This window comes from Pantherophis guttatus, chromosome 13 (genome assembly GCF_059756535.1).
Source record: "Pantherophis guttatus breed Tessera chromosome 13, ASM5975653v1, whole genome shotgun sequence".
In the NCBI taxonomy this organism is placed as follows: Eukaryota; Metazoa; Chordata; class Lepidosauria; order Squamata; family Colubridae; genus Pantherophis; species Pantherophis guttatus.
In genome coordinates, this window is record NC_142075.1 from 14,341,948 (window position 1) to 14,368,121 (window position 26,174).

Below are 26,174 nucleotides of genomic sequence, written 5' to 3' on the forward strand. Positions count from 1 at the left end.
TGTATGTTTCCCAGTTTAGGAAGCGTGAAGTGAAATAACATAGACAGCACCTATTGCAGATAGTTCCTGTGCCAGATTTCTCATAAAATCAGCTAAAAATTTACAAACAGATTAGTATGTTTTCGTATTAGTGTCATTTTGGCCAACATGCTTATATGCTGTAAAGAGACAATTAACCGTAGTGCTCAATGTAAAAAGAAATAATAGGATTGGTAATAATAGTATTATAGTAGAATGTAGTAGAATGTGAGACAAAAAAATGGGCAAAGTTGTATATAACAAAGGAGATTTTTGAAAACCAGTTTCTCTTCTACATGCAACAAACACAGTGACAGCGTTCACAAAACTTCTAGTCTAAAGGCCTGATTAAATAAGTACATCATATTGCTAGATTGCAAGGGATCTGTTTAAATTCCTCTCCCAGTGCTCAGGGGGGTTGGGGAATGAATGTTTAAATTTTCTGTGAGTTGGGGGAAGATCATTATGCCCTGTCTGGGTTTGGAGCAAGCCACAAGTTGAAAAACTAAGGAATTCAGCAGTTCCCAGGTATCTGCTAACTTTGAGAAACAGAAATCTCAGTCTTGCCCGTCTCCTGGGGGAGTTAATGTCTGAGAGATGGCAAAGGAACATCTGATCCCATCTCTCCCTTCTATCTATGTCTCCCAGAGAGTGAATTAATGCTATGGGGGTGGGCAGAAAGCTCCCCCACTTCTCTCTGCAGCTTCAGAGCGTATGTCCTGTTTAGCTTGAGTCGGCGCCAAAGTCTTCTCATGAATGACCCTCTTGTAGGTTTCTTCCAATGGTTTCTATTTTGGAGTTATCCCTGTTGGCCTGTTCCACCAATCCAACAAGCCTAGCATTTTTAAGCCATGTGGAGCAGGATAGGGAAAAGAGAGGGTGACCGTTACGGATCTGATTTCGTGGAACAAGTAAGAGAACAGAAAGGACTACTCTTTGGACAGCATTCTTGCTTTCCATTTATGGCCTTGACAAACCACAAAGGGGTATCGCCCCAAGCGGAGGATATGTGGATAAGTAGGTTAACTGATCATATCTCTCTCTGAGCTCCTGGTTTGAATTTTACACTTGGGGAAATTGCAATGGACCACTGTCTTTAAAACTGAGCATCTGACAGAGGAGAAGCGGAATGTTTCCTTCTGTGTGAGATGGCCAGATTAGATAACCATCTTCAGATGCATGTGACTGAAGGACCCACTAACCCAGGGGTCAGCAACCCACGGCTCTGGAGCCACATGTGGCTCTTTCATCCCTCTGCTGCGGCTCCCTGTCGCCTGTCAGCTCCACAATTGGTAGGGCTTTCGGTTAGGACAGGTAAAGGAAAAAGGAAGCCGCATGAGGAGGAGACTCTGGTGGGGGAACCAGACTTCCGGTCGGCTCCAGAATTGAATGGGGGGCTTCCGGTTAGGACTTTTGTGGTGCTGAGTGTTTAAGGTTGCCGACCCCCCACTAACCAACCCCCCCCCCCACACACACACACAGAGCCTGTCCTCTTCTCTAGGATTATCTTGAGGAATGAGCAGGGAAGACAAATGAGAGGCCAGATATGAAGAGGTGTGGTGGCACAGTGGTTGAATGCAGTATTGCAAGCTAATTCTGCCAACTGCCAGCAGTTCAATTCTCACCCGCTCAAGATTGATTCAGCCTTCCATCCTTGCGAGGTTGGTAAAATGAGGAGCCAGATTGTTAAGGGTGATACGCTGACTCTGAAAACCGCTTAGAGAGGGCTGAAAAGCACTGGGAAGCAGCATATAAGTCTTAAATGCTGTTGCTATACAGAAGAAGTAATCCTCAATTTACAACCATTTATTTAGCCAGCGAAGTTACAAAAGGCACTGAAAAAAGTGACTTGCAATCAATCCTTGCACTTTGCAACTTTAGCAGCAACCTATTTGATCACATGTTCAAAATTTAGGCGCTCAGCAACTATTTACATATGATGGTTGCGGTGTCTCAGGGACATAAGTCAAGGACTACCTGTAATATAATTCTGGCACAGTGTTTAGACAAACCCAGGACTTAATAGTAAGAAAAATAGTAAGAACCAGAGGCTAGAGTTACATGTTGTGATAAGTGGACAAATCCAGGCTGGTTCTTGGGCAGTTGTCAAAATATCTTCAGCGTCCGTCGAAGCTTCCATCAAATTAAGGTGATCTTAACATTTACTATTTTTGAAGGGGATGAAGTTATGTAAGAGGCTGCAAAGTCTCACAATTTGTTCTTAGCTGAGACTTTCAGGAGGAAGAGATTAGAACCTTGAGAGATTTCAGGCAGGCATGAGATGATGGTGGTTCTGAAAAATTGCAAGATGATGCTTGATTTACGTAAGCAGGAGGGTTGTTTTTTTGTTTTTTTTTTTCAGCTATATGAGAAGAAAGTAGAAAGCAGAGCCTGGGACCTCCCATAATGCAAAGTCAGGGCTCTGTCTTAGAGAGGTACGGCTCTTCCCCCGGGGATGAGCTGTTGAAACCCAATAAAGTAAGCAAAAGAAGACAAAAATACATCTGTCTCAGATTTGCCCTGCCTAATTGCTTAAAGTACGTTGGTCTTTTAAAGCAGGGAGCGTACAAACAATCCTCGTGATTGGCGCGTTTCGTTTACTAAAGCAACTTAAGCCAAAAGCATGCACGCTATTGGAACCATTTCTGTTGGCTACGAAACTCATAATTTATACTGGAAAAATACTGGAAAAAATATTTCAGTCGGCCTGCAAGGTTTCTGCAGTGACTTCCTATTCTGTTCCAGAGGAATTCTTCCTGTGCTCCCTCCACACACACAACTTAGAGCCATCTTCCAACGTCCACTAACGTGATCCTAAAACCGTGATGGCAAACCTATGGCGCACGTGCCAGGGGTGGCACACAGAGCCCTTTTTATGGGCATGCTCGCCATTGCCAGCTGCTCTTCTGGTTTCTGGTGCACGCGTGCACGCCGACAAGCTGATCTTTGTTCATGCCAGAGCTCTGGAAACCCAAAGACCAAGTGGGTGGCGCACGCATGCGAGCGTTCCAGTTTGGGCACTTGGTGCTGCAAAGGTTCGCCATCACTGTCCTAAAATATACAACTCTGAATGAAGACATACTTCGCCAATGCCCCAATCCGAATAAGGCCAATAAACTGGTCCATTGGACACACCAGCGGTTGGGCTCAAAGTGAACCAAACTAGCCATAGTGCCTTCTTTGTAGATGCGCAACTCCGTGATCTATGGTCTTCTCCTTCGGTTTGCTTTCTTATCCTCACTAGGGAAGGCTGAGCTAGGATGACAGCACCTGTTTTGGGAAGGGGGGTTGTGGGGGAGGGCTCTGCCTTTGATGGCCGAGAGAGGGTGAAAACGAGGAATGAAAGAGATAGAGCTTGGGATCACAATCTGCGTGGCCCATCGATCGAGGTGGTCCTCAACTTACAACCATTCATTTAGTGACCGTTTGAAGTTACAACGTCACTGGGGGAAAAAAGTGACTTACAACTGGTCGTCCCACTTATGACCACCGCAGCATTCCCCACACCCCCGTGGTCACATGATCAAAATGTAGGTCACGGGCTGTGTTTACGATGGTTGCATGTGATCGCATCGGCTTCCCAGTAGCAACATCAATGGGAGAACGTGGATTCAACTGAACCAGCCGTGTGATTCACTTAATAACCATAGCCAAAAAAAAAAAAAAAAGGTTCTAAAACTGTGTGCTGCTCGCTTTTTTTTTTTTTTTTTTAAATTTGATTTATATGCCGCCCTTCTCCGGAGACTCAGGGTGGTTTACAATGCGTTAAGCAATAGCCTTCATACTTTTTGTATATATTATACAAAGTCAGCTTATTGCCCCCACAAACTGGGTCCTCAATTTACCTACCTTAGAAAGGATGGAAGGCTGAGCCAACCTTGAGCCTAGTAAGATTCGAACTTAGAGTAATTGCAGGCAGCTGGTGTTAATCACAATGCTTTCAGTCTGCTGAGCCACCAGGCCCCTAACAAAACAAAACGCTTAACAAAACGCCTGTGATAGCAATGGAAATTCTGGTCCTAATCTGGGTTATATGTTGAGAACTACACTGCACTGCATTTCAAAGAAAAAACGGAGGCTGATCTTCCCCCTCGGACTGTTCATATTTAGAGAGTTGTGTCTTCAGTGTCCATCCAGACCCCAAAAAGCTTCTCGGCGATCATTTTGCCATCGTATCGGGGCAGGTTGCCTCCAAAATCAGCCGGTAAGATATCAGCATCTATCTCTTGAAAGAAGGTGGCAAGTTCATCTCCGTGCACGAAGACCTGAGTAAGAAAGGAAAAGAAGGAAGGCGTGAGCAGAAGAAAGACAGAGTTCCTTTGGAGCTGCTTATTCTATTTTTTAAAAACTGGCCCAGGAATGGAAATTCTGGTCCGAATTGTGGTGATAAGCAGAAAGCTACCTGTACTATTGTGTGTCAGGCCGGGATGCCATTTCTGTCGTCGTGCCTTCAGGCCTGCCATGTTTCCTAGTGTGGGAAACTGGGAGGGGGGATTGGATGGAGCACGGGGTGATGCATAGTCATAATAACATTCCTTTCTCAGGGAGTCAAGGCCAGGGGTCTGCAACTTTAAACAATCAAAGAGCCATTTGGACCTGTTTCCCACAGAAAAGAAAACACCGGGAGCCACAAAACCCTCCCCGTGCCTGACTATTTCTTCAGCAGCCACAAAACTAGCATATGTAGTTGAATTAAACGTTCCGTTTTCTTCTGAAACTTTTCTTGGATTTATCCATGGTTGGCCTACCAGAGGTTGAAAAGCTCAATAAATTGCGTGCCGGCAGGTGTCGCACATTGGCGGTTGTGACGTATATTTTATTTATTTATTTATTTATTTATTTATTAAATGTATTTATATGCCGCCATTCTCCCAAAGGACTCAGGGCGGCGAACACAAGTTAAGAAACAAGTACAATAAAATCATAATTTAATCCAAATAATTAATTAGTAGTAAATAATAAAGCCCGGAATCAGTCTCAGCCTATTTGTTTGAAAAGCCAAGTCTTCAGGTCCCGACGGAAGGAGCGGAGATCAGGAGCCGTCCGGAGCTCGGTAGGTAATTCATTCCAGAGGGTGGGAGCACCCACAGAGAACGCCCTACCCCTGGGCACAGCAAGACGACATTGGCTCGTCGTCGGAACCCTGAGGAGAGCGGCCCTATGTGAGCGAACAGGACGGTGAGAGGCAGGCAGGAGAAGGTCCTGCAAATATCAAATTTTGAGTGATAGGGAGCCAGAGCAGAGGGGTGAAAGAGCCACATGCGGCTCCAGAGCCGCAGGTTGCTGACCCCCGGTCAAGACCATCTTGCCCTGCACCTGGAGGGCTGGAATTGGGAGGCCTGTCCAGTTGGGACCATGCTGTAATTGGACCATGGGATGGACATGTGGGTGCTGGGCAGGGACTTGAACTTTCCTTTGAGTGGGGAAACCCTGGAAGCTTTCAGATTCGGGTTTCCCCAGATGTGCCAATATGACAGCTCTAATAAAATGTAACTTTGAGGAAATCCAAGCCTCGGAGTATCCTTTCGTTGGGGATGTTACTTGGAGGCCTGACATTAAACCAACATTAACCTGACATTGTGCAGTCTTCGGTGGTACAACTCACCCTTTCCAGAAGCTTGTTCTTCAGGAATGGTTTGACAACATTGTAGGTGGTGGTAAAATACCAAGGCTGGTGAATGAAATGAATGGCCTTGAATCGAGCTGGAAAGGAATCCTGGGAATTGCAAAGATAAATGTGAAAGCCAGAAAAATGGAAGGTGTCTTAAGCAAGATCTCATCTATCCAGAAACCAAGATTTCTTCTTAGCCCTGTTCACACAAGACCTCATCCACTAAACTAGTCAAATCTCCCCATTGATGATTCTGGCAGTGAACAGTCTCAGCAACTGGGTCAAAAAAGGAACAATTTGTGACTAGGAAGTCATCTCCATCCCCTCGTGTCCATTTTTAGCTGGAAAAGTCTTATATTTTGTAAGAGAGTCCTGGCAAGACTAAGATCACCAGGTCTAGCTTACAACAATGCAGATGACCTCTAGCAATAGCAATAGCACTTAGACTTATATACCACTTCATAGTGCTTTACAACCTTCTCTAAGCATTTATAGAGTCAGCCCACAACAATCTGGGTCCCTGTTTTACCGACCTTGGAAGGATGGAATGCTGAATCAACCTTGAGTCGGTTGGGATCGAACTGCTGGCAGTCGGCAGAGTTAGCAGAGTTAGCTTGCAATACTGCATTCTAACCACTGTCCCACCATGGCTCTTCTCTAGATGGTAGCAACATCTCTCTCTCCTATCATCTAAAAGTTAACTGGTCTTTTTCAACCAGGTCTATGGTTTGATTACTGTAAGGGGCAGTGGTGGGTTTCAAAATTTTTTACTACCAGTTCTGTGGACGTGGCTTGGCGAACATGGCATGGCTTGGTGGGCATGGCAGGGGAAGGATACTGTAAAACCTCCATTCCCACCCCATTCCAGGGGAAGGTTACTGCAAAATCCCCATTTCCTCCCAATCAGCTGGGACTTGGGAGGCAGAAAATAGATGGGAGCAGGGCCAGTCAGAATTTTTACTACCGGTTCTTCAAACTACTCAAAATTTCCGCTACTGGTTCTCCAGAACTGGTCAGAACCTGCTGAAACCCACCTCTGGTAAGGGAGTGTTTGAGAAGAGTGTGTGCTGCCTATCCTGGACAGAGAGTTCTATAATATTTATTTTTATTTATGTATCAAATATACACTGCTCAAAAAAATAAAGGGAACACAAGCAGAAGACATCCGAGATCTGAATGAATGAAATAGCCTTATTAAATACTTTGTTCTTTACATACACTGCTCAAACAACTAAAGGGAACACAAAACTACTGTATGTAATGAACAAAGTATTTAATAAGGCTATTTCATTCATTCAGATCTCGGATGTCTTCTGCTTGTGTTCCCTTTATTTTTTTGAGCAGTATATTTGCCACCCATCTCGCAATTCAGGCATGGAAGACTTAGGTGGACCAAATAGATTAGCTCAGACTTAGCTATTTTCTTAACATGATTGATGGGGTGGGTCTTTACAGATAAATCTAACCTTCTTTTGGGGTTTGCTGATTGCATCCATTAATCAAGAGCACCAAAGAGCAAACAAAACAATGCAACTTGGTTAAAGCAAAGCATCCCTGCAAAGATCTGCATAGTCCTATTGTTTACATACAGACAACTGAGTTACTGTAAATCCTGATCCAAAAGTCCCAAAGGTGCTTTTTTCAGGAGGCACCTGGACTTTCTTATTTTTTTTTCTTTTGAAGACGGTTCATTTCTCACCCAAGAAGCTTCTTCAGCTCTTGACAGGATAGTGGGGGGTGGAAGGACAGGGCTGTCAGAGTTGAAGAAGTGTCTTGGATGAGAAGCGAAACGTTTCAAAAGAAAAAAGAAAAAACAAGGAAATCCAGTTGCCTCCTGAAAAAGCACCTTTGAGACAACCATGAACTGGATGACTAGAATCTCTACAGACCTGACCCAAAGGATTTCCTGGAGCCCCTTTGTTAGATGGCAAAGAATATTGCAGAAGTCCATTGACCTCAACCCTTCCCCAGGGCTCCATTTTGTACTACTATGCCATAGCATGACTGTCTTAATTTAGGGCAATTTCCAGACGTGGTTCCATCTCTGCAGCTTGCCATGGCAAGTAGATCAGGCTCACCTGTAGCATGTCCACCATTTTCTTCAGCTCCGAAGGCTTGATACCATAAGCTTGCTGCATGGTGAATCCCTTGAAGTTCTCAACGATACAGAAGCCGTTGATTTGAGTTTCCTCGTTCTCCAGCAGCTTCTCCAAGATCACGCAGTAGGCACGGAGGATCTGCAGTAAAACCATGGGAGAGTAGCAGCTCAGGCTCCAACATATTCATGGACTTCCTCTACCGCGTTGGCTTTGAAACACCAGCTATGCATTGGTGATGCAAGTAAAGTCGTAATCATCATCAAAGAGGATAGGATTGGATTTGTGGGGTCCTGTGGGGGGGATTTTTTGTCCTCCCCGGGCTCTGGAGGCTCTTCTCAAGCCTCCAGGAGGGCAAAAATGGCCTCCCCAGGCTCCAGAGGCCCTCTGGAGGCCCTTCCCAAACTTCCGGTAGGCCCGTTTTTCACCCTCTCTGAGCCTCCATGCACGCCCTGCACTTACCTACATCCAAAACAGGCCACGTGGGGACTTCTGGGAAGTACGGGGCGGGGTGGGAGGGGCAGTCAGGAGTGGGATTTGGGGGTTCTCCGAACTGCACAGAATCTTAGCTAGAGGTTCTCCCGAACCCCTGCAAACCCCCAGCAGGCCCACCCCTGCATCTCTGTTTGCAGTTTGCACCCAGATGTTCTCCATCCCAGATGTTGCCTTGCCAAAGATGAGAAATATCGTCAATTGCCGATATTGAGCCACGATCTGGAGAGCCACAGCGCTTTCTCTGCGTTAGGAGGAGCTATGATTGTTAAAAGGCTTAGAGAAAGCTTGCAAAAAGATGGAACACCTTTCCCGAACAAATACCAACCTCGTCAAACGTGATCTCTTCATAATCCCAGTTCTGTATGTTGAACAGTAGTACCACTCGACCGTATTTATCCCTGTTGCACAAAATGCCAGGGTAGCCAGCCTCAATGGTACACCGTACTGCCTCGGGCACCAGGTTTTCAAAGAGTTCTGGATACTGCTGACGGAAGTTGACGTAACCTAGAGTTAGGGATAGAGGGTCTAACAGTGCCACATTTAGAGATGCTACATGAACTGATGGCTCAATGATCAAATTAAAACTTGATGTCTCCAAGGTGGAACTGGTGACAGGAAGGGGTTTTTTTCCAGTTAAGAGCTGCCTGCTTTGAACAACAAGTTCATTGACTCCAATCAATAGCTCAGTAAACTCAATGCTTTTGTTGTGATACAGAAATTACCCATTTTAATTTGAAGGAAGCCAAGGGCATGACCATAATCTTTAAAATTCATAACCTGGATTAAAAAATGTAATTTTACACACATGGACTTTAAACTTTAAAAAAGGAGCCTGGATAGCTCTGCAGACAAAGGCACTGTAATTTAACACCAGCTGTCTGCAATTAAAGTAAGTTCGAATCTTGCCAGGCTCAAGGTCGACTCAGCCTTCCATCCTTTCTAAGGTAGGTAAATTGAGGACCCAGTTTGTGGGGGCAATAAGCTGACTTTGTATAAAATATACAAAAGTATGAAGGCTATTGCTTAACGCACTGTAAGCTGCCCTGAGTCTCCGGAGAAGGGCGGCATATAAATCAATTTTTTTAAAAAAAAAACGTGAATAGAAGAATCACTTTGAGCAAAAGACCCGCTTCTATCTGGATTCCAGTTTGTACAGATGTTTCAAAGGACATTCAAAGTAAGTGCAAACAGAACTCCTCTGCAGACCGTCTATCGCAAAAATCTGAAACTCTGGCAAGTAGTTTCTAGCTGGCAAGTAGACAAATAGTATTGTAATGACATCTATTACGAATGGAGGTGGTGGAGCTATTACACTGGCGGCTTTTAAGAAGAGACTGGACAGCCACTTGGCTGAAACAGTATAGGGTCTCTTGCTTGAGCAAGGGTTGGACTAGAAGATCTCAAAGGCCCCTTCTAACTCTTTTATTCTGATCTATTCTGTTCTGATAGTGCTACTACCCGCAATTTGAGTAGAAATAGAATAACAGAGTTGGAAGGGACCTTGGAGGTCTTCTAGTCCAACCCCCTACTTAGGCAGGAAACCCTACACTACTTCAGACAAATGGTTGTCCAATCTCTTCTTAAAAACTTCCAATGTTGGAGCCTTCACAACTTCTGGAGGAAAGTTGTTCCACTGGTTAATTGTTCTAACTGTCAGGAAATTTCTCCTTAGTTCTAGGTTGCTTCTCTCCTTGATCAGTTCCCACATTACTTCTTGTCCTGCCTTCAGGTGCTTTGGAGAATAGCTGGACTCCCTCTTCTTTGTGGCAGCCCCTGAGATATTGGAACACTGCTATCATGTCACCCCTAATCCTTCTTTTCATCAGACTAGACATACCCAATTCCAGCAACTGTTCTTTATATGTTTTAGCCTACAGTCCAGTGGTGGGTTTCAAATTTTTTTACTACCAGTTCTGTGAGCGTGGCTTGGTGGACATGGCATGGCTTGGTGGGCGTGGCAGGGGAAGGATACTGTAAAATCTCCATTCCCTCCCCAATCCCGGGAAAGGATACTGCAAAATCTCCATTTCCTTCCGATCAGCTGGGATTTGGGAGGCAGAGAATAGATGGGGGCGGGGCCAGTCAGAATTTTTACTACCGGTTCTCTGAACTATTCAAAATTTCCGCTACCAGTTCTCCAGAACTGGTCAGAACCTGCTGAAACCCACCTCTGCTCCAGTCCCCTAATCACTTTTGTTGCTCTTCTCTGCACTCTTTCTAGAGTCCCAACATCTTTTTTTTACATTGTGACAATCAAGTAATATAACTCATCCCAGTTGGCTTCCAAATCCAATTCAAGGTTTTGGTTGTCACCTATGATGTTTTACATGGCATCGGACCAAGCTATTTGCGAGATCACCTGCCCTCCCACCTCCCACCTGCTCATCCCACCAGATCTAGCAGGGAAGGCAGGCTCCAGGTTCTGTCCATCAAACAATGCTATCTTAATATTGTCACATTCCACAATAGAGGAATTCCGCAACAGAGGAACGGGTTAATCAAGATGGCAGAATTGGCGACGGTGGCCAAGTGAATGGCCCTCGTGACAGGAAAATCACTGAAGAAATTCATCTGTAATTGGAAGCCCTTTTGGGGGACTTTTTGAAGGTGGAAAAAAATATATCAAAATTTGATGTGGATTTGTTGATTGTTAAATCTTGAAAAGGGGGGAAATATTTTTTTTTATTTCCCACTTTTTTTGAGGGAAATGGACATTTTATTATAGTCTTAAACTAAGAATTGAGTGTAAACATTCTTTATTATCCTTGGAAGAAAGTCATTCTTTATATAGATTGGTGTTTTCCTTTCCTTTATACATTTTGACACTTCTATCCCTGTTCTATTTTTATTCTTTACAATTTCCATTGATCGTTAGTTTATGTTATTTTTTTATGTGTATGCTTTGTAAATTGTAATAAAATTATTTGAAGATGGAAAAACACAATGCCATCTTGTTGGAACCCCAGAGCTGCACAATTATGTGACTGCATCTGCCTTATAAAACAGCGTTTCCCAGAAATCCTGGTGGTCTTTTAGCTTTTCATAAAGCTCAGAAAACCTAATTGTTCCTCCAGACTTTTGGCTCAGGCAGTTAGCTTAGCTCTGTTGGTGGTATGGCTTTCTTTTCAGGGTTGTTGTTTGAGTGTAAAATCATGAATGTATATTGTGATGCTTTTAATCTTTGTACACACCGCTGGAAAAGAAAGGAAAGAAATCCCTGTGGATTTGATTCCATTAGTTGTCACCGACTTTAAGGTGCAGCATTCATCTCTGTTTCAAGGGCCCTTTGAGCCAGCGCTGTCCAAAGACATTTTCATGGTCATGTGGTCAGCGTGATAACACGGAGCACTGTTATACTCCCACCAAAGTGGTACCTATTTACCTGTTCGCATTTGCATGCCTTCAAACCAGGGGTGAAATCCAACAGGTTCTGACAGGTTCTGGAGAACCGGTAGCAGAAATTTTGAGTAGTTCGGAGAACCGGCAAATACCACCTCTGGCTGGCCCCAGAGTGGGGTGGGAATGGAGATTTTGCAGTATCCTTCCCCTGCCATGCCCATCGAGCCACACCATGCTCACCAAGCCATGCCCACAGAACCGGTAGTAAAAAAATTTGGATTTCACCACTGCTTCAAACTGGTAGGTAGGCAGGAGCTAGGTGAGGACGGGAGCTCACCCCATCACACAGCACTCAGCTTTCAAACATCAGCTTTCCTGCCAACAAGCCCAGCCTCTTACCCACTGAGCATCACGCCACCCAAGCTATGAGCTGTACAGCTGTAAAAATCATTGAAATCAGTAAGTAAATAAACTTCAACCCCCCAAAAGTGATAGTTATGGAACTGTATGTCTGCAGGGAAGGGTCCAATGGAAGAATTCTCACCTTTAATCAAATCATAAGCTCTGCTGATATCAAACTTGCGGGCACGTATGAAACGGAGGAGGAAAGCTTCTTCCTTCCCCTGCATTTTCTCAGCAACTGTTTTGCAAATGTCGTCGCCATCTTTAGCTTTCTCCTGGATAAGCTCCTGAAGCTCTTTGATTGCTAATTCACGTTTCTCTGAGGTCTCGTTCAATTCATCTTTAGCCTAGGGATGAGAGGCAAAGGTAATCTGACAGACAGACAATGAGTTGGAGGATTATACTGGAATCTCTGCTTTTCCTGGGAAAGTACAGGCAGTCCTCAAGTTACAACCATGTGTTAGTGACTGTTCAAAGTTACAAGACACTGAAAAGTGTGACTTATGGCCGGTCCTTGCACTTACAACAGTTGTAGCATCCCTGTTTGACAAAAGTGTGGGCTCTTGGCAACCTGCAGGTATTTACAGTGGTTACAAGGTCTCAAGGTCATGCAATCATAATCTGTGACCTTCCCAGCTGACTTCCAACAAACAAAGTCAATGGGGAAAGCAGGATTCACTTATTATTATTATTATCATTAGCATATGGCATTGTTACATTAGCCAGGAGACAACAATGCTATTGCAGAGTAGTAGTTTGGATGCCAAGGGACAATCTCTGTCGTTGGAAATGCTTGCACACAAGGAGGGCGAGCTGGCTTTACACCAGAAAGAAGGACAAGAGGCTCTTCCTACAGCATCATCCAAAGCTGTTTCAGTTCCTGGAACCACCACACAAACAAGCGCTGCAGCTGGGAAGGTTCAGAGCCAGCAGAAATCTGACTACCTGCACAGAACACCGACTCGTCTCCCCACCAAAGTGGCACCTATTTATCTACTCACATAGAGCATTCTTTCAAACCGTTAGGTGGACAGAAGCTGAGGCGAATGGCGCTAGGACTTGAACCGCTGGAGCAGAGACCATCTCCAGCTTCATAAAAGCCACTGAGCCACCACACCTTCAACTGGATTTACTCTGTGAGTAAAACTTAACAATTGCAGTGATTTCGTTAACAACTGTGGCAGAAAAGGCTGAAAAATCGGGCACCGCTCACTTTCTTAGCAACGGCCATTCAGGTCTCAGTTGTGGTTTTAAGTCCAGGACTGCCTGGAGTCCTTTTGTCATTAACTGGAGGAACCCTTTCTAGCAAAAGATACCTCCCCCCACAAAATTTTTTTATAGTACACAACCTGAAATCTGGATGCAGCATCAGAGTTCTTCCTAAAGTGGAAACCAAATTGTAACTGTTATTTATATGTAACAAGGAACATTTTTAAACACCTGGGGAAATATCCTTTAAAAGTAATGGTTCCTCTTCCATACCAAGAGTGGTTGTGAATCAAACCAACATTTTGAACTAGAGTGAACCGACATCCAAGTAGAGTCAACAGTTTCAGTTAGAGCTTACAATACAGTACTGTAGTTAACGTTGCCCTATTTTTTGGAGTTTGGTGCCATCCAGTGGCTGATAGGGAAGGATTGAAGGCAATCGAGGTCCAGGCAGAAGAACCTGGCTGCAGGTTTTGAAGCCACATCATGGCTTCAAAATCTAAAGGGACTGGTTTGGACAAAACTCAGCAGCACTTTTTCATGCGGCTGTTGATAGAAATAGGATCGCCAAAATCCAATGATGGATATGGCAGCAGCAGCAGCAGGAGGAGGAGAGGAGGAGGAGGAGGAGGAGGAAGAAGAGAAGGATGAGGAGGAGGAGAAGAGGAGGAGGAGGAAGAGGAGGAGGAAGAGGAGGAAGAAGAAGAAGAGGAGGAGGAAGAGGAGGAAAGTAATTATACTTCCCTCTAACACCTAGGCTTGGCTTAACATTACAGGATTTTAAGATTAAGTGGCCATAGCTGTGAAGTAAATGTTTACAGCTCTTAAAATGAGTAAGATGATCAATGTTAGGTAGCTGAGCCTAGATTAAAAGGTCTGAGTGACATGCAAAATGGCAGAAGGAACTTGCAGCCCAGTATATATTTACAGTCCTCTCTAAAGCAGGACGTCTGATCAGGATAAAAAAAAAACGAGTGGCAATGCCAGCTGGCCAACGGATCTGTGCTAAATGCTTTTCTTGCCCATCTTCCGCCTCTGCAAACGGTCCTTGGGTTCCTGCTTCTGTCGTTCTCCCCAATTTCCCCACGATGCTCACCTTCTGCAGGGTGTGCGCGGGGATCTTCTCATGCTTCCCAAACACAGGACCATGGTCGCTGGTGGTCAGCCGCTCGAGTTTAGTCCGCAAAGCCTGCTCCTCTTCCGAAACAGGCCTGAAGGTGCCAGTCTGAGAATGAAATTGCAAGATGAAGATCACACCTGCCTTGATCGTGCCAAACCTCAGTCAACAATCTGGGATACTGCAAAGGGGAGGAAAGATTCAGCCTAGCAACTGCAGAAGTTGGGAATCCTTTCGGCTGCAAGTTCACGCAGCACTAAAATGCACAACTGCATGTTAGCCTGTTTAGTGGAGGCAATTCATGCTTTAGTTTTGGGTATAGAGACACCTTGGCTATGTTTGCATGTATTTTCCGGTATTTAACTCCTGGACCATAATTAAGTTCATTTGGCCTGATTTGCTGGATTTACATAGCACAGGGAACAGGAAAATAGCTGGAACATAGAATAACCGAGTTGGAAGGAACCTTGGAGGTCTTCTACTCCAACCCGCCCAGATTCATTTCGATATGAGATGGGCGGCAAATAAATTTAATAAATAAGTAAAACCCCTGTCCAAGTAGGAGACCCTATGCCAGTGATGGCTAACCTTTTTGCCATCGCATGCCAAAAGCGAGGGGAGTGTGGGGTGGTCGCGTGCGCGCATGCCCATACCCATAATTCTATGTGCCCTGTCCCCCCGGGCATGCATGCGTGACCCCCCTGTATTTCCCCCGCTTTTGGCATGTGATGGCACAGTGGGCCCAGTAGGCTCGTTTTTCGCCCTCCCCAGGCTCCAGAGGCTCTCTAGGAACCTGGGGAGGGCAAAAACAGCCTCCCCCCCGGAGGCCCTCCGGAGGCCAGAAACAGCCCATTTGCCGACTTCCGGTGGGCCCAGAAGGCCCGAAAATCAGCTGGTCAGCGTGCGCATGCGTGCTGGAGCTGAGCGAGGGCAATGCTTGTATGCTCACCAATATGGCTCTGGTGCCACCTCTGGCACATGTGCCATAGATCCGTCATCACAGCCCTATGCCATTCTGGACAGTGGACACCTAATCTTTTCTTGAAAACTTCATGTGATGATGCACCTACAATTACACAGACTGGACTTTGAAGAACATGCCAGACCAAAATGGGATTTGCTGTTTTGGGGTTTAGTGTGTTGTCTGACCAGAACCAAGTCTGCTGAAGAGAAGGTTTGAATCCGGCATGTTTTCCAACAGTTATCCCCAGGGAGAACTTGAGAATGGGAACAAAGGAAGGGAGTTAAAACTCACCATTGCTGTCATCTCTGCACTCCAATCTAGCCCCTGGGAGAAAGAAAAGGAGGCAGAAAACCATAGGTGAACGCTGTTAGCGAAGTCTGAGATTACACAAATTTTATCTAACAATGACTGAATGGATTAACCACACTTAACTGGACTTGCAGAATAACAGAGTTGGAAGAGACTTTGGAGGTCTTCTAGTCCAGTCCCCTGCTCAAGCAGGAAACCCTATACCAGTGATGGCGAACCTTTTCAGCACTGAGTGATGAAAAGGTCATGTGGAAACATTGCGCGTATGTGCGCAAGCTCATCGGGGCCGCACTCCGGAAAAGCCGAACTTCCGGGTTCTAGCGTGCATGCATGCCCGATGATCAGCTGACCGGTGCACATACACAGGCTGGTTTTGAGCACTGCTGCACGCACAAAGGGATCATGCTCCAGAAAATCCAACTTCCGGGTTCTGGCGCATATGCGTCCCCAACAATCAGTTGGCTGGTGCGCATGTGCACACTGGTTTTCGGCACTGCCACGCGCACGAAGGACAGCTGATCATTGTGCGTGCATGCATGCCAGAAACCCAGAAGACAGACAGGCAAGGCAGCATGTGCCGGGCGACATGGCTTCATATGCCACTTTACATGCGAAGTGCGTGTACAAAGAGAACCAGTAGTAAAGCCGGTTAGAACCCACCACTGATCTAAACCCTTCTATGCCCTAGGAAAGTGCTCTATCATCATTTCTCTTCAAGCCCTATGTGTTAAACACAGTTAAGAAGTGTAATGGGCAGAGCATGGAAGAACATGGAAGAGCTACAAGCAAGACAATGCTCAGATAAAAGCAATTTTAGTCTGAGGGAGAAATATAATTTGAGAAAGCAGTTGAGATTTGACTCTCCTTATTGCTCATGAAGATAAAGTGGGGGAGTGGGGAAGTCTTCAGATTTGCAAGTTTCTGTTTTTATACCCTTATTATAAAAAAAAAAAAATCAGCATTCATAACTTTGGCTTACTAGTTTATCTTGAAGCTGTCATCAAGTGTGTGAAAAAGACAGAACGCCTCTCTACTTACTCAAGTTTTTATCTCCCCCTGCCTAACTAGCTGTTTCAACTTTTGTGTTTGTCCCCATAATAATGATAAATAATAATAATAATGCCTTAGGAGTGAATGTTGCAATACCCAGAGACAGCAGAGTAGAAGAAAAAGAATGGGATGAAAATCACAAAGACCTACAAATAGAAATAGAACGATGGTGGCAAAAGAAAGCAAAGATAGTACCAATAGTAATGGGAGTTTGGGGTGCAATCTCAAACACTCTAGAGCACCACTTGAACACCATCGGCATTGACAAAATCACCATCAGTCAATTGCAAAAGGCAGCCCCGCTTGGAACAGCTTACATCCTGCAATGATTTCTGTAACACCATCAAACAACATCTGCCAAGTCCTTGAGAAAGACTCGTTCATTGGCTGGATAAAAATTCCAAATCCAGTTTGAACATCTGGCTGACTATGAACCATAATAATAGAACATTAATGGAACACTGTTTGGATCTGCACCTATACTATGTTGATATATTACTGCATCCTGGGTTCCTGGGAAGAACGTGATGGCAACATCAGCTATAGAATTGGCTGTGGGCAGTGGTGGGTTGCCCCCAGTTCGGACCGGTTTGCAAAAACCAGTAGTAAAACTGGTGGGAGGCTCCTCCCACTGACCCAGACGTCATCAGAAGTGATCTGTGCATGCGCGGGTACGATATGAACCGGTAGTAAAGGTAAGTAGAACCCACCCCTGCCGTTGCTGTTTCACATTGTTGCGTATAATAATCCTAATAATGCCTCCCTTTCTTTAAAAACGAAATAAGACAGTGGTCCACGCCAAAAAATTATAAATGACTATCTGATTTTATTTTATTTTTTCTCCCAGAGTCACATTGAACAGTTCAGCACATAGATTGGTTTCACTGTTGGCAGTGGCTAAAATTAAAATAGTACATTTCTGGAACATTTTGCTTTCTCTGCTTTTTATGACAAGGTCTGAAAGACAAATAAACTTTAAAAAAAAAGGGAAATGTGATCTGTAGACATAAAACATTGGTTATATAATTTATCTGTGACAGTTATGCTTTTCCTCCCCCATTCCCCCATTTTGAAAATATAAAATATTTCTCTCAGAATGTTAAAGGTAAAGGTTTCCCTCGAATATATGTGCTAGTCGTTTCTGACTCTAGGGGGCGGTGCTCATCTCCGTTTCAAAGCCAAAGAGCCAGTGCTGTCCGAAGACGTCTCCGTGGTCATGTGGCTGGCATGACTAAACGCCGAAGGTGCACGGAACGCTGTTACCTTCCCACCAAAGGTGGTCCCTATTTTTCTACTTGCATTTTTTATGTGCTTTCGAACTGCTAGGTTGGCAGCATGACTAAACGCAAAGCTGGTCCCTACCCTGTTTCCCCCAAAATAAGACATTCCCTGATAATAAGCCAATCGGGCTTTTGAGCGCATGCCAATAAGGCCAAGTGTTTATTTCAGGGTTCAAAAAAATGTAAGACAGGGTCTTATTTTCGGGGAAACACGGTATTTTTCTACTTGCATTTTTTACGTGCTTTTGAACTGCTAGGTTGGCAGAAGCTGGGATAAGTAACGGGAACTCACCCTGTTATGCAGCACTAGGGATTCGAACTGCTGAACTGCCGACCTTTCGATCAACAAGCTCAGCATCTTAGCCACTGAGCCACTTCGTCCCTTATGTTATAATTATAATTCCTTATAATTACATATTATATATATATATATATATATATTTTAATTTGATTTATATGCCGCCCTTCTCCGGAGACTCAGGGCGGCTTACAGTGCGTTAAGCAATAGCCTTCATACTTTTGTATATTTATACAAAGTCAGCTTATTGCCCCCACAAACTGGGTCCTCATTTAACCTACCTTAGAAAGGATGGAAGGCTGAGTCAACCTTGAGCCTTGGAGAGATTCGCACCAGCAGTAAATCATATTATATGATTATAATGATATATTATAATTCCTAATAATTATAAGTCCCTTATAATCTCAGAATGTTACATGTAATTAATACTTTGTCATTAAATAATTAAAAAACTAATTCCTTTATACAATGCAACAAAAGTAACAACAACAAGCAGCAACAATGGCTCAATCTGAATTCATACGTGTTTGTTAATCCTGTGTTTGTTTGAGAGACCCACTATGGATCGAGCGCACAGCACATTAAACGATACATTACAGTATAGAAACTAAAAGGGCTGTGGTTTACTCACCACGTTAAGTCAAAACCGATCAAGGTGCAGTGTGTCTAATGCAATATGCAAATCCAGTCACCTGCGGCAGAGCTACACATCGCTAACTACACTGGCCTAAACTACAGTAGGGACAAAAAAACCACACTCTTGTGGCACCTGAGAAACTTTTGAAATGGGCAGAAGCACAGGATGGCTTTTCCAAGTCTTCTATCAATAAAACTTTAGACCAAGATGGCAATATGTGCATCTGAAAAGATACCACTGATTCATCAGTCTACAATGAAGCAAAGTCTCACTAAGCTGGTGCCACATGTCTAAGAACGCCTAACATTGGACTCAGCTGGTCGAATCATTGCTGGGATGGAGCAAATGCTTTGAATGCAGAGGCAGCTGGGTTTACTGCCTGGCATCTACCTTGAAAACAAACTGAGATACAACCACGGGGAAGAGTTCTACCATGGATATTATTCAGCCAGTAGATAAATAGTCTAACTCAATAGAAACAATACACAATGACTTGAACTTCTGCATGGTTTTTCACTGGAATAGAATAGAATAGAATAGAATAGAATAGAATAGAATAGAATGGAAGGGAAGGGAAGGGAAGGGAAGGGAAGGGGAGGGGAGGGGAGGGGAGGGGAGGGGAGGGGAGGGGAGAGGAGAGGAGAGGAGAGGAGAGGAGAGGAGAAGAGAAGAGAAGAGAAGAGAAGAGAAGAGAAGAGAAGAGAAGAGAAGAGAAGAGAAGAGAAGAGAAGAGAAGAGAAGAGAAGAGAAGAGAAGTGAAGTTGGAAAGGACCTTGTAGGTCATCTAATCCAACTCCCCACCCAAGCAGGATACCCTACACCATTTTTGACAAATAGCAGTCCAGTCTCTTCTTGAAAACTTCCAGTGATGAAGCTCCCACAACTTCTGAAGGCAACTACTGTTCCATTGGTTGATTGCTCTCACTGCCAGAAAATTTCTCCTTATTTCCAGGTTGAATCTCTCCTTGATCAGTTTCCATCCATTATCACCTGTTTGGCCTTCAGGTGCTTTGGAAAATAGCTTGACCCCCTCCTCCTCTCTGTGGCAGCCCTTCAAATATTGGAAGACTGCTATCATGTCTCCCCTGGTCCTTCTCTTCCCTAGACTAGCCATGCCCAGTTCCTGCTACCATTCATCGTATGTTTTAGCCTCCAGTCCCCTCATCATCTTGGTTGCTCTTCTCTTCATTAGAATATAGACATGCTAGCCTTCAGCTCCATCACCGCTCCTATTCTTTTAAAAAAAAAGATCAGTAAAGCTATGGCATCTTTGGTTGCAGAAACAGAACCAATGCTGGCCGTGTTGCAAAACTTCAATCAATAAAATACTCACAAAGGATGCTAAGATACTCAAGGAAGATCTCTGTGGGGAATCCTGAAGCCAAAAGTGAGGAACTCGGACACCGGCCGGCTGCAGGGAACTGCAGTGGGACTGGAGAGGATCAAAGAAAACTCCTGACAAACTTCCCGTTAGAAACGCTGGGCTGGGATTAGGCCGGCCCAGGGCATCGCTCAGGAGGGCTTCATAATGAGGTCAATCCAAAAGCAGGGAAGGGATTCCCATGGAAGGAAAGTACAAAAGGAAAATGAGGGGATGGGACAACACAGCCGCCAAGGAGATTTGGCTCAGAGAAATGCATAACGGGGACGTTGATGGGATTCTGGGGCCGATTAACCATGCATAAAAGCCTCTTATTGTATAACTGGGCCAGACTCATTAGTGTAACATGGAGGGAGAATGAAGGATTCATGAGAATGTTGAAAGTGAGATAAAAGGCAGAGACGGCAACTCCATCAAAGGAGAAAGAGCAGCTTCCTGGCGAATTTAGATATTTTGCGTATGTGAGCTCCATATTCTCTTCCTCCCATGTCCATCTATGTATTTATATGTCTGTATCCTCTGTCAGGGACATAGGACATACAGAAATAGAGAGGCGGTGGCTCAGTGGCTAAGACGCTGAGCTTGTCGATCGAATGATCAGCAGTTCAGCAGTTTGAATCCTTAGTGCCGCGTAACGGGGTGAGCTCCCGTTACTTGTCCCAGCTTCTGCCAACCTAGCAGTTCAAAAGCATGTAAAAAATGCAAGTAGAAAAATAGGGATCACCTTATGGTGGGAAGGTAACAGCGTTCCATGCGCCTTTGGCGTTGAGTCATGTCGGCCACATGTCCACGGAGACGTCTTCGGACAGCGCTGGCTCTTCGGCTTTGAAACGGAAATGAGCACCGCCCCCTAGAGTCAGGAACGCCTAGCACATAGGTGCAAGGGAAACCTTTACCTCAGAGGTGGGTTTCAGCAGGTTCTCACCAGTTCTGGAGAACCAGTAGCGGAAATTTTGAGTAGTTCGGAGAACCGGTAAATACCACTTCTGACTGGCCCCACCGCCATCTATTCTCTGCCTCCCGAGTCCCAGCTGATCAGGAGGAAATGGGGATTTTGCAGTAACCTTCCCCTGGAGTGGGGAGGGAATGGAGATTTTACAGTATTCTTCCCCTGCCATGCCCACCAAGCCATGCCACATCCACCAAACCACGCCCACAGAACTGAAATCCACCAGTGCTTTACCTTTACCTTTTATCCTCTGTTAGCACAGGGATGAAGGTTCTCTTTATATCATTAAATGCATCACTGCTTCTTCCCATCATTTCTTTGCTTAAACAGGCTCCTAAGGTTCTGAAGTTGACTGTTTGCTGACATAAATGACTTCCCTGCCTTGAGAACTGTTGGCTCCCAGCTCATGGCTCACACTTTGGTTGATGTCTCAGTGTGTGAGGTCAATCCAGCCAGACCTTCCATACCAATTATGAGCATTTGTCCTCTCATTCTGCTTGAGCCCTTCCTGGAAGCATCTGGTGAGATCTGGGTCATGAATCTCTTTACTTGATCCAGGAGGGTTCTTCCCAGGGATAAAATCCAGCAGGTTCTGACAGGTTCTGGAGAACCGGTAGCGGAAATTTTGAGTAGTTCGGAGAACCGGCAAATACCACCTCTGGCTGGTCCCAGAATGGGGTGGGAATGGAGATTTTGCAATATCCTTCCCCCTGGAGTGATGAGGGAATGGAGATTTTGCAGTATCCTTCCTCCAGGTGGTGAGGGAATGGAGATTTTGCAATATCCTTCCTCCAAGAGTGGAGTGGGAATGGAGATTTTGCAATACCCTTCCCCCTGGAGTGGGGTGGGAATGGAGATTTTGCAGTATCCTTCCCCTGCCATGCCCACCAAGCCACACCACACCCACCAAGCCATGCCCACAGAACCGGTAGTAACAAATTTTAGATTTCACCACTGATCTGTACCATTAATTATGGGGGGGAGGGGGAGGGAGAACAACAGGGAACAAATGATGGCATGTCGCGAAGACACCATCACAATGACATCGTAATACATTTGTTATTTGTATCATGATTGTGCCATTTTTTGCAAGCAGCATTCCGTTGATATCCCGTTTTGTACTTGACACCTGCAATTATGCCCATTCACATTTTAAACTTTATGTACAGTATGTGTTCATCCATTGACACTCTCTCTCTCTCTCTCTCTCTCTCCCTCCCTCCCTCCTCCTCTCTCTTTCTTTTGGGGCTCCCAGGTTGCATCGAACAATAGTGTATTGATTTTTTTGAATAAGCTACAATAGCAGAGTGTTCACAACTTGCTAAGCCATTATTAGGTGTGGTTTATAATCCGCAGCCGCTACGTTCATATCACAAGGCAAGGCAAGCAAATCAAAGCTTGGATTATCACATACAGTCACAGGCCGTTCCTCTAATAGGAACAGAAGATTAGTTTAGATTCCGATTAAAAAGAATAGGCAGGGGGGGGGAGAGATCATTAAAGCTAGCAGACGGTTCTTTTAACTTAAAAAGATTCCAGATTCAAAGAAAGAAGCACATAGGCCCTGGGGAGAGGAACTGAAAATATGAAAAAGGTGTTCTTTAATTGCTTGGGGATTTGGAATTCCATGCCACCAGGACTGTGGGAGGAAAATATGTGTTCCAATTGTGGGTGCAGATCAAGGAGAGAGAGAAAGAGAGAGGAGGGAGGGAGGGAGGGAGATAGGGAGGGAAGGAAGGAAGGAAGGAAGAGAAAGAAAGAAAGAAAGAAAGAAAGAAAGAAAGAAAGAAAGAAAGAAAGAAAGAAAGAAAAAGAAAGAAAGAAAGAGGACAGAGACAGAGAGAGATACAACTGTCAGTGGGATTTGTGTGGAGAAGGCATAATATGGGTTCAGCCAAATGCCACTTTGATCGCTTTTCTTTCCCTTTCCAGCTTCTGATTGGTCATCCACACATTTGACAGTTTTCATGAATGGTATTATTTGGTCCTCGTTAAACAAACACAATGCTGTATTTAGGCATTGATGTCTGGCCCTCGTCTGACATGGTCTGCAGAGGCTCTGTGCGAAGGGCTGAAAGATTTAAAAAATAGGTCTTTCTGCCTGTCTATCCACCTTCAAGATCCACCAGGATCTTGAAATGGCCCACCAGTATATTTCAGCAGATTGCTCAGGCCAATTATTAGGTTACCTAAGCAGGATCAGTTTTGCAGCCTCCACTTGGTGGTATGCGAGCCACTAAAACTGCAGATTTCCAAGTAGCAAACGGCTCAGCACGTGATGTTCTAAAGGCAGCACGTCAAGTAGAACAATGCAATCTGTTCCTGGGAACATCTAATAGTGGGAGAAGTAGGAGACGCTAGAAAGTCCATGCCAACAGTAATCTGGGCTAGCCAAAAATATTAAGCAGGGTCATGCTTGGGTGGAACATAATGAAGTCCCAGAGCTCCTAGATTAGGAAGCTGGGGGAAAAAATATCCTAAAAGGCAACGGAGTCTTTATTTTTGTCTTTAGAAAGGTCATCTCATCTGTTTTGGTAGGCAACACTAGGCATATAAAGAATCCAGTTGATGCATTGAATGTTGTTTATTGATTTTAATAGCACTAACACTTAAGACTTCACAGTATTTTTACAGCCCTCTCTAAGTGATTTACAAAGCCAGCCTATTGTCCCCCCAACAATCTGGGTCCTCATTTTACCAACGTCAGAAAGATGGGAGGCTGAGTCAACCTTGAGCCAGTCAGAATCAAATTGCTGGCAGTCGGCAGAGTTACCCTGCAATACTGCATTCTAACCACTGTGCCACCATGGTTCAATTTAACTCAATTTACTGACTGTAAAAAGGATGCGGTGGCTCAGTGGCTAAGACGCTGAGCTTGTCGATCAAAAGGTCGGCAGTTCAGCGGTTCGAATCCCTAGTGCCACGTAACAGGGTGAGCTCCCGTTCCTTGTCCCAGCTTCTGCTAACCTAGCAGTTTGAAAGCACGTAAAAAATGCAAATAGAAAAATAGGGACCACCTTTGGTGGGAAGGTAACAGCATTCCATGCACCTTTGGCATTTATTCATGCCAGCCACATGACCACGGAGACGTCTTCGGACAGCACTGGCTCTTCGGCTTTGAAACGGAGGTGAGCACTGCCCCCTAGAGTTGGGAACGACTAGCACATACAGTATGTGCGAGGGGAACCTTTATCTTTACCTTTACAGTTGCATTCTGGATGGATTGTTGGTAACTTACTATAAACAGGCAACGTGAATGATTACTTCTCTATTTTTGCACATTTGATGTCGAGTTGTGTCTACTGTATCTACTCCAGGGGGCTGATACTTTGACTATATAAACAAATGTACTCCTCCAAACAGTGGAATGATAAAATAAGAACAGCAACTCAAGTCTCCAGAAAAATGACATCCTTAAGGAATAAGGCCATGTTCTACTAATCATTGGGGATTATGGGTCTCCTCGACTGGCTCATTCCAACAGCTCAAGGTTTCATAGAAAGCTTGAAAAACAAGCTGTGTATTTGCAGAAAGGCCATGTGGATTACAGTAATCCCAATTGGTTTGAATAAAAGTAAGCTTTCTTGTAGCAATAGACTTATATATCTCTTTACAGTGCTTTACAGCCATCTCTAAGTGGTTTACAGAGTCAGCCTATTGGCCCCCAACAATCTGGGTCCTTGTTTTACCCACCTTGGAAGGATGGAAGGCTGAGTCAACCTTGAGCCTGGTAAGATTTGAACTGCCAAATTGCAGGCAGCCGGCAGGCAGCAGAAGTAGCCTGTACCGCATCACCATGGCTCAAGTTGAATTTGACTGCTGATTATTTTTATAGGCTTATTCATACGGTTCTCTTAGCAATGGTGTGGAAGTGGTTTGTCCCTATCTTCTTCTGGAATACCTCTTGACTTCTCTACCGATTTCCTATCCAATAGCAATACCCTGCTGATCCTTTTTAGTGCAGAATTCCTGGATTCAGTTTTCTCTCTCATAGGAATTCCCAAAGGTGCTTTTTCGAGAGGCAACTGGACTTTCTGGATTTTCTTTGAAGATGTTTCGCTTCTCATCCAAGAAGCTTCTTTGGCTCTGACTGGATGGTGGGGGAATGGAAGGATTTATACTCCTTCCAGACAGCTGGTCATTCGCATCCTTTTTAGAGAGTGGTTGAGGCCACTTGAAGGTTTATCTGTGTACTCAGGGTCACCTGAGTAGTGCAAATGGTTCCTGTAGTCTGCAATTTTTCTGAAATCCATTCATATTCCCACACCCTTTGATGTTCATCCCAAAATGGAAGACTAAAAGTGAATAGAATAGAATAGAATAGAATAGAATAGAATAGAATAGAATAGAATAGAATAGAATAGAATAGAATAGAATAGAATAGAATAGAATAGAATAGAATAGAGGAATGGAATGGAATGGAATGGAATGGAATGGAATGGAATGGAATGGAATAGAATTCTTTAGTGGCCAAGTGTGATTGGACACATAAGGAATTTGTCTTTGGTGTATGTGCTCTCAGTGTACATAAGGAGAATAAAATACATTAATCGAGAATAAAAAGATACAACACTTAGTGATAGTCAAGGTTATTAATAAGCGATCAAATCGTACTAGGAAACAAATAAAAACAATGTAAATTGAAAGATACAAGCAACATGGTTATAATAATAAGTGGGAAGAGATAGATACAAGTAAGGAAGAGAATAATAGTAATACAGTCTTAGTAAATAGTTTGAGTGTCGAGGGAATTATTTCTTTAGCAAAGTGATGGCATTTGGGGAAAAACTGTCCTTGTGTCTAGTTGTTCTGGTGTGCAGTGCCCTATAGCATCGTTTTGAGGGTAGGAGTTGAAACAGTTGATGTCCAGGATGTGAGGGGTCTGTAGATATTTTCCCAGTCTGTAGATATTGACTCGTGCAGTATACAGGTCCTCAATGGAAGGCAGGTTGGTAGTAATGGTTTTTTTTTCATGCATTTAGTTTTTCACTCCTTAGAAAGAGTGCAATATTGGATTGA

General features: G+C 44.4%; 1 protein-coding gene across 3 annotated transcripts; it reads right to left on the reverse strand.

Moving 5' to 3' along the window:
* Nucleotides 1-577: 577 nt before the first annotated feature.
* On the reverse strand, nucleotides 578-20,411 carry RLBP1 (retinaldehyde binding protein 1). 3 transcript variants are annotated; one of them, XM_034424641.3, is made up of 10 exons: nucleotides 20,159-20,411; nucleotides 15,543-15,575; nucleotides 15,237-15,353; nucleotides 14,267-14,395; nucleotides 13,311-13,341; nucleotides 12,104-12,308; nucleotides 8,546-8,724; nucleotides 7,708-7,866; nucleotides 5,624-5,734; nucleotides 578-4,283 (listed from the first exon to the last, which is right to left on the reverse strand). In XM_034424641.3, the coding sequence occupies exons 4-10, from the start codon at nucleotides 14,317-14,319 to the stop codon at nucleotides 4,125-4,127; spliced, it is 897 nt and encodes a 298-aa protein (XP_034280532.2). In that variant the 5' UTR covers nucleotides 14,320-14,395; nucleotides 15,237-15,353; nucleotides 15,543-15,575; nucleotides 20,159-20,411; the 3' UTR covers nucleotides 578-4,124. The 3 variants fall into 3 exon arrangements, with proteins under 3 accessions (XP_034280532.2, XP_034280531.2, XP_034280530.2); XM_034424640.3 differs by lacking the exon at nucleotides 15,237-15,353; XM_034424639.3 differs by lacking the exons at nucleotides 13,311-13,341; nucleotides 15,237-15,353 and having other exon boundaries at nucleotides 20,159-20,410.
* Between the last annotated feature and the right edge of the window lie 5,763 nt (nucleotides 20,412-26,174).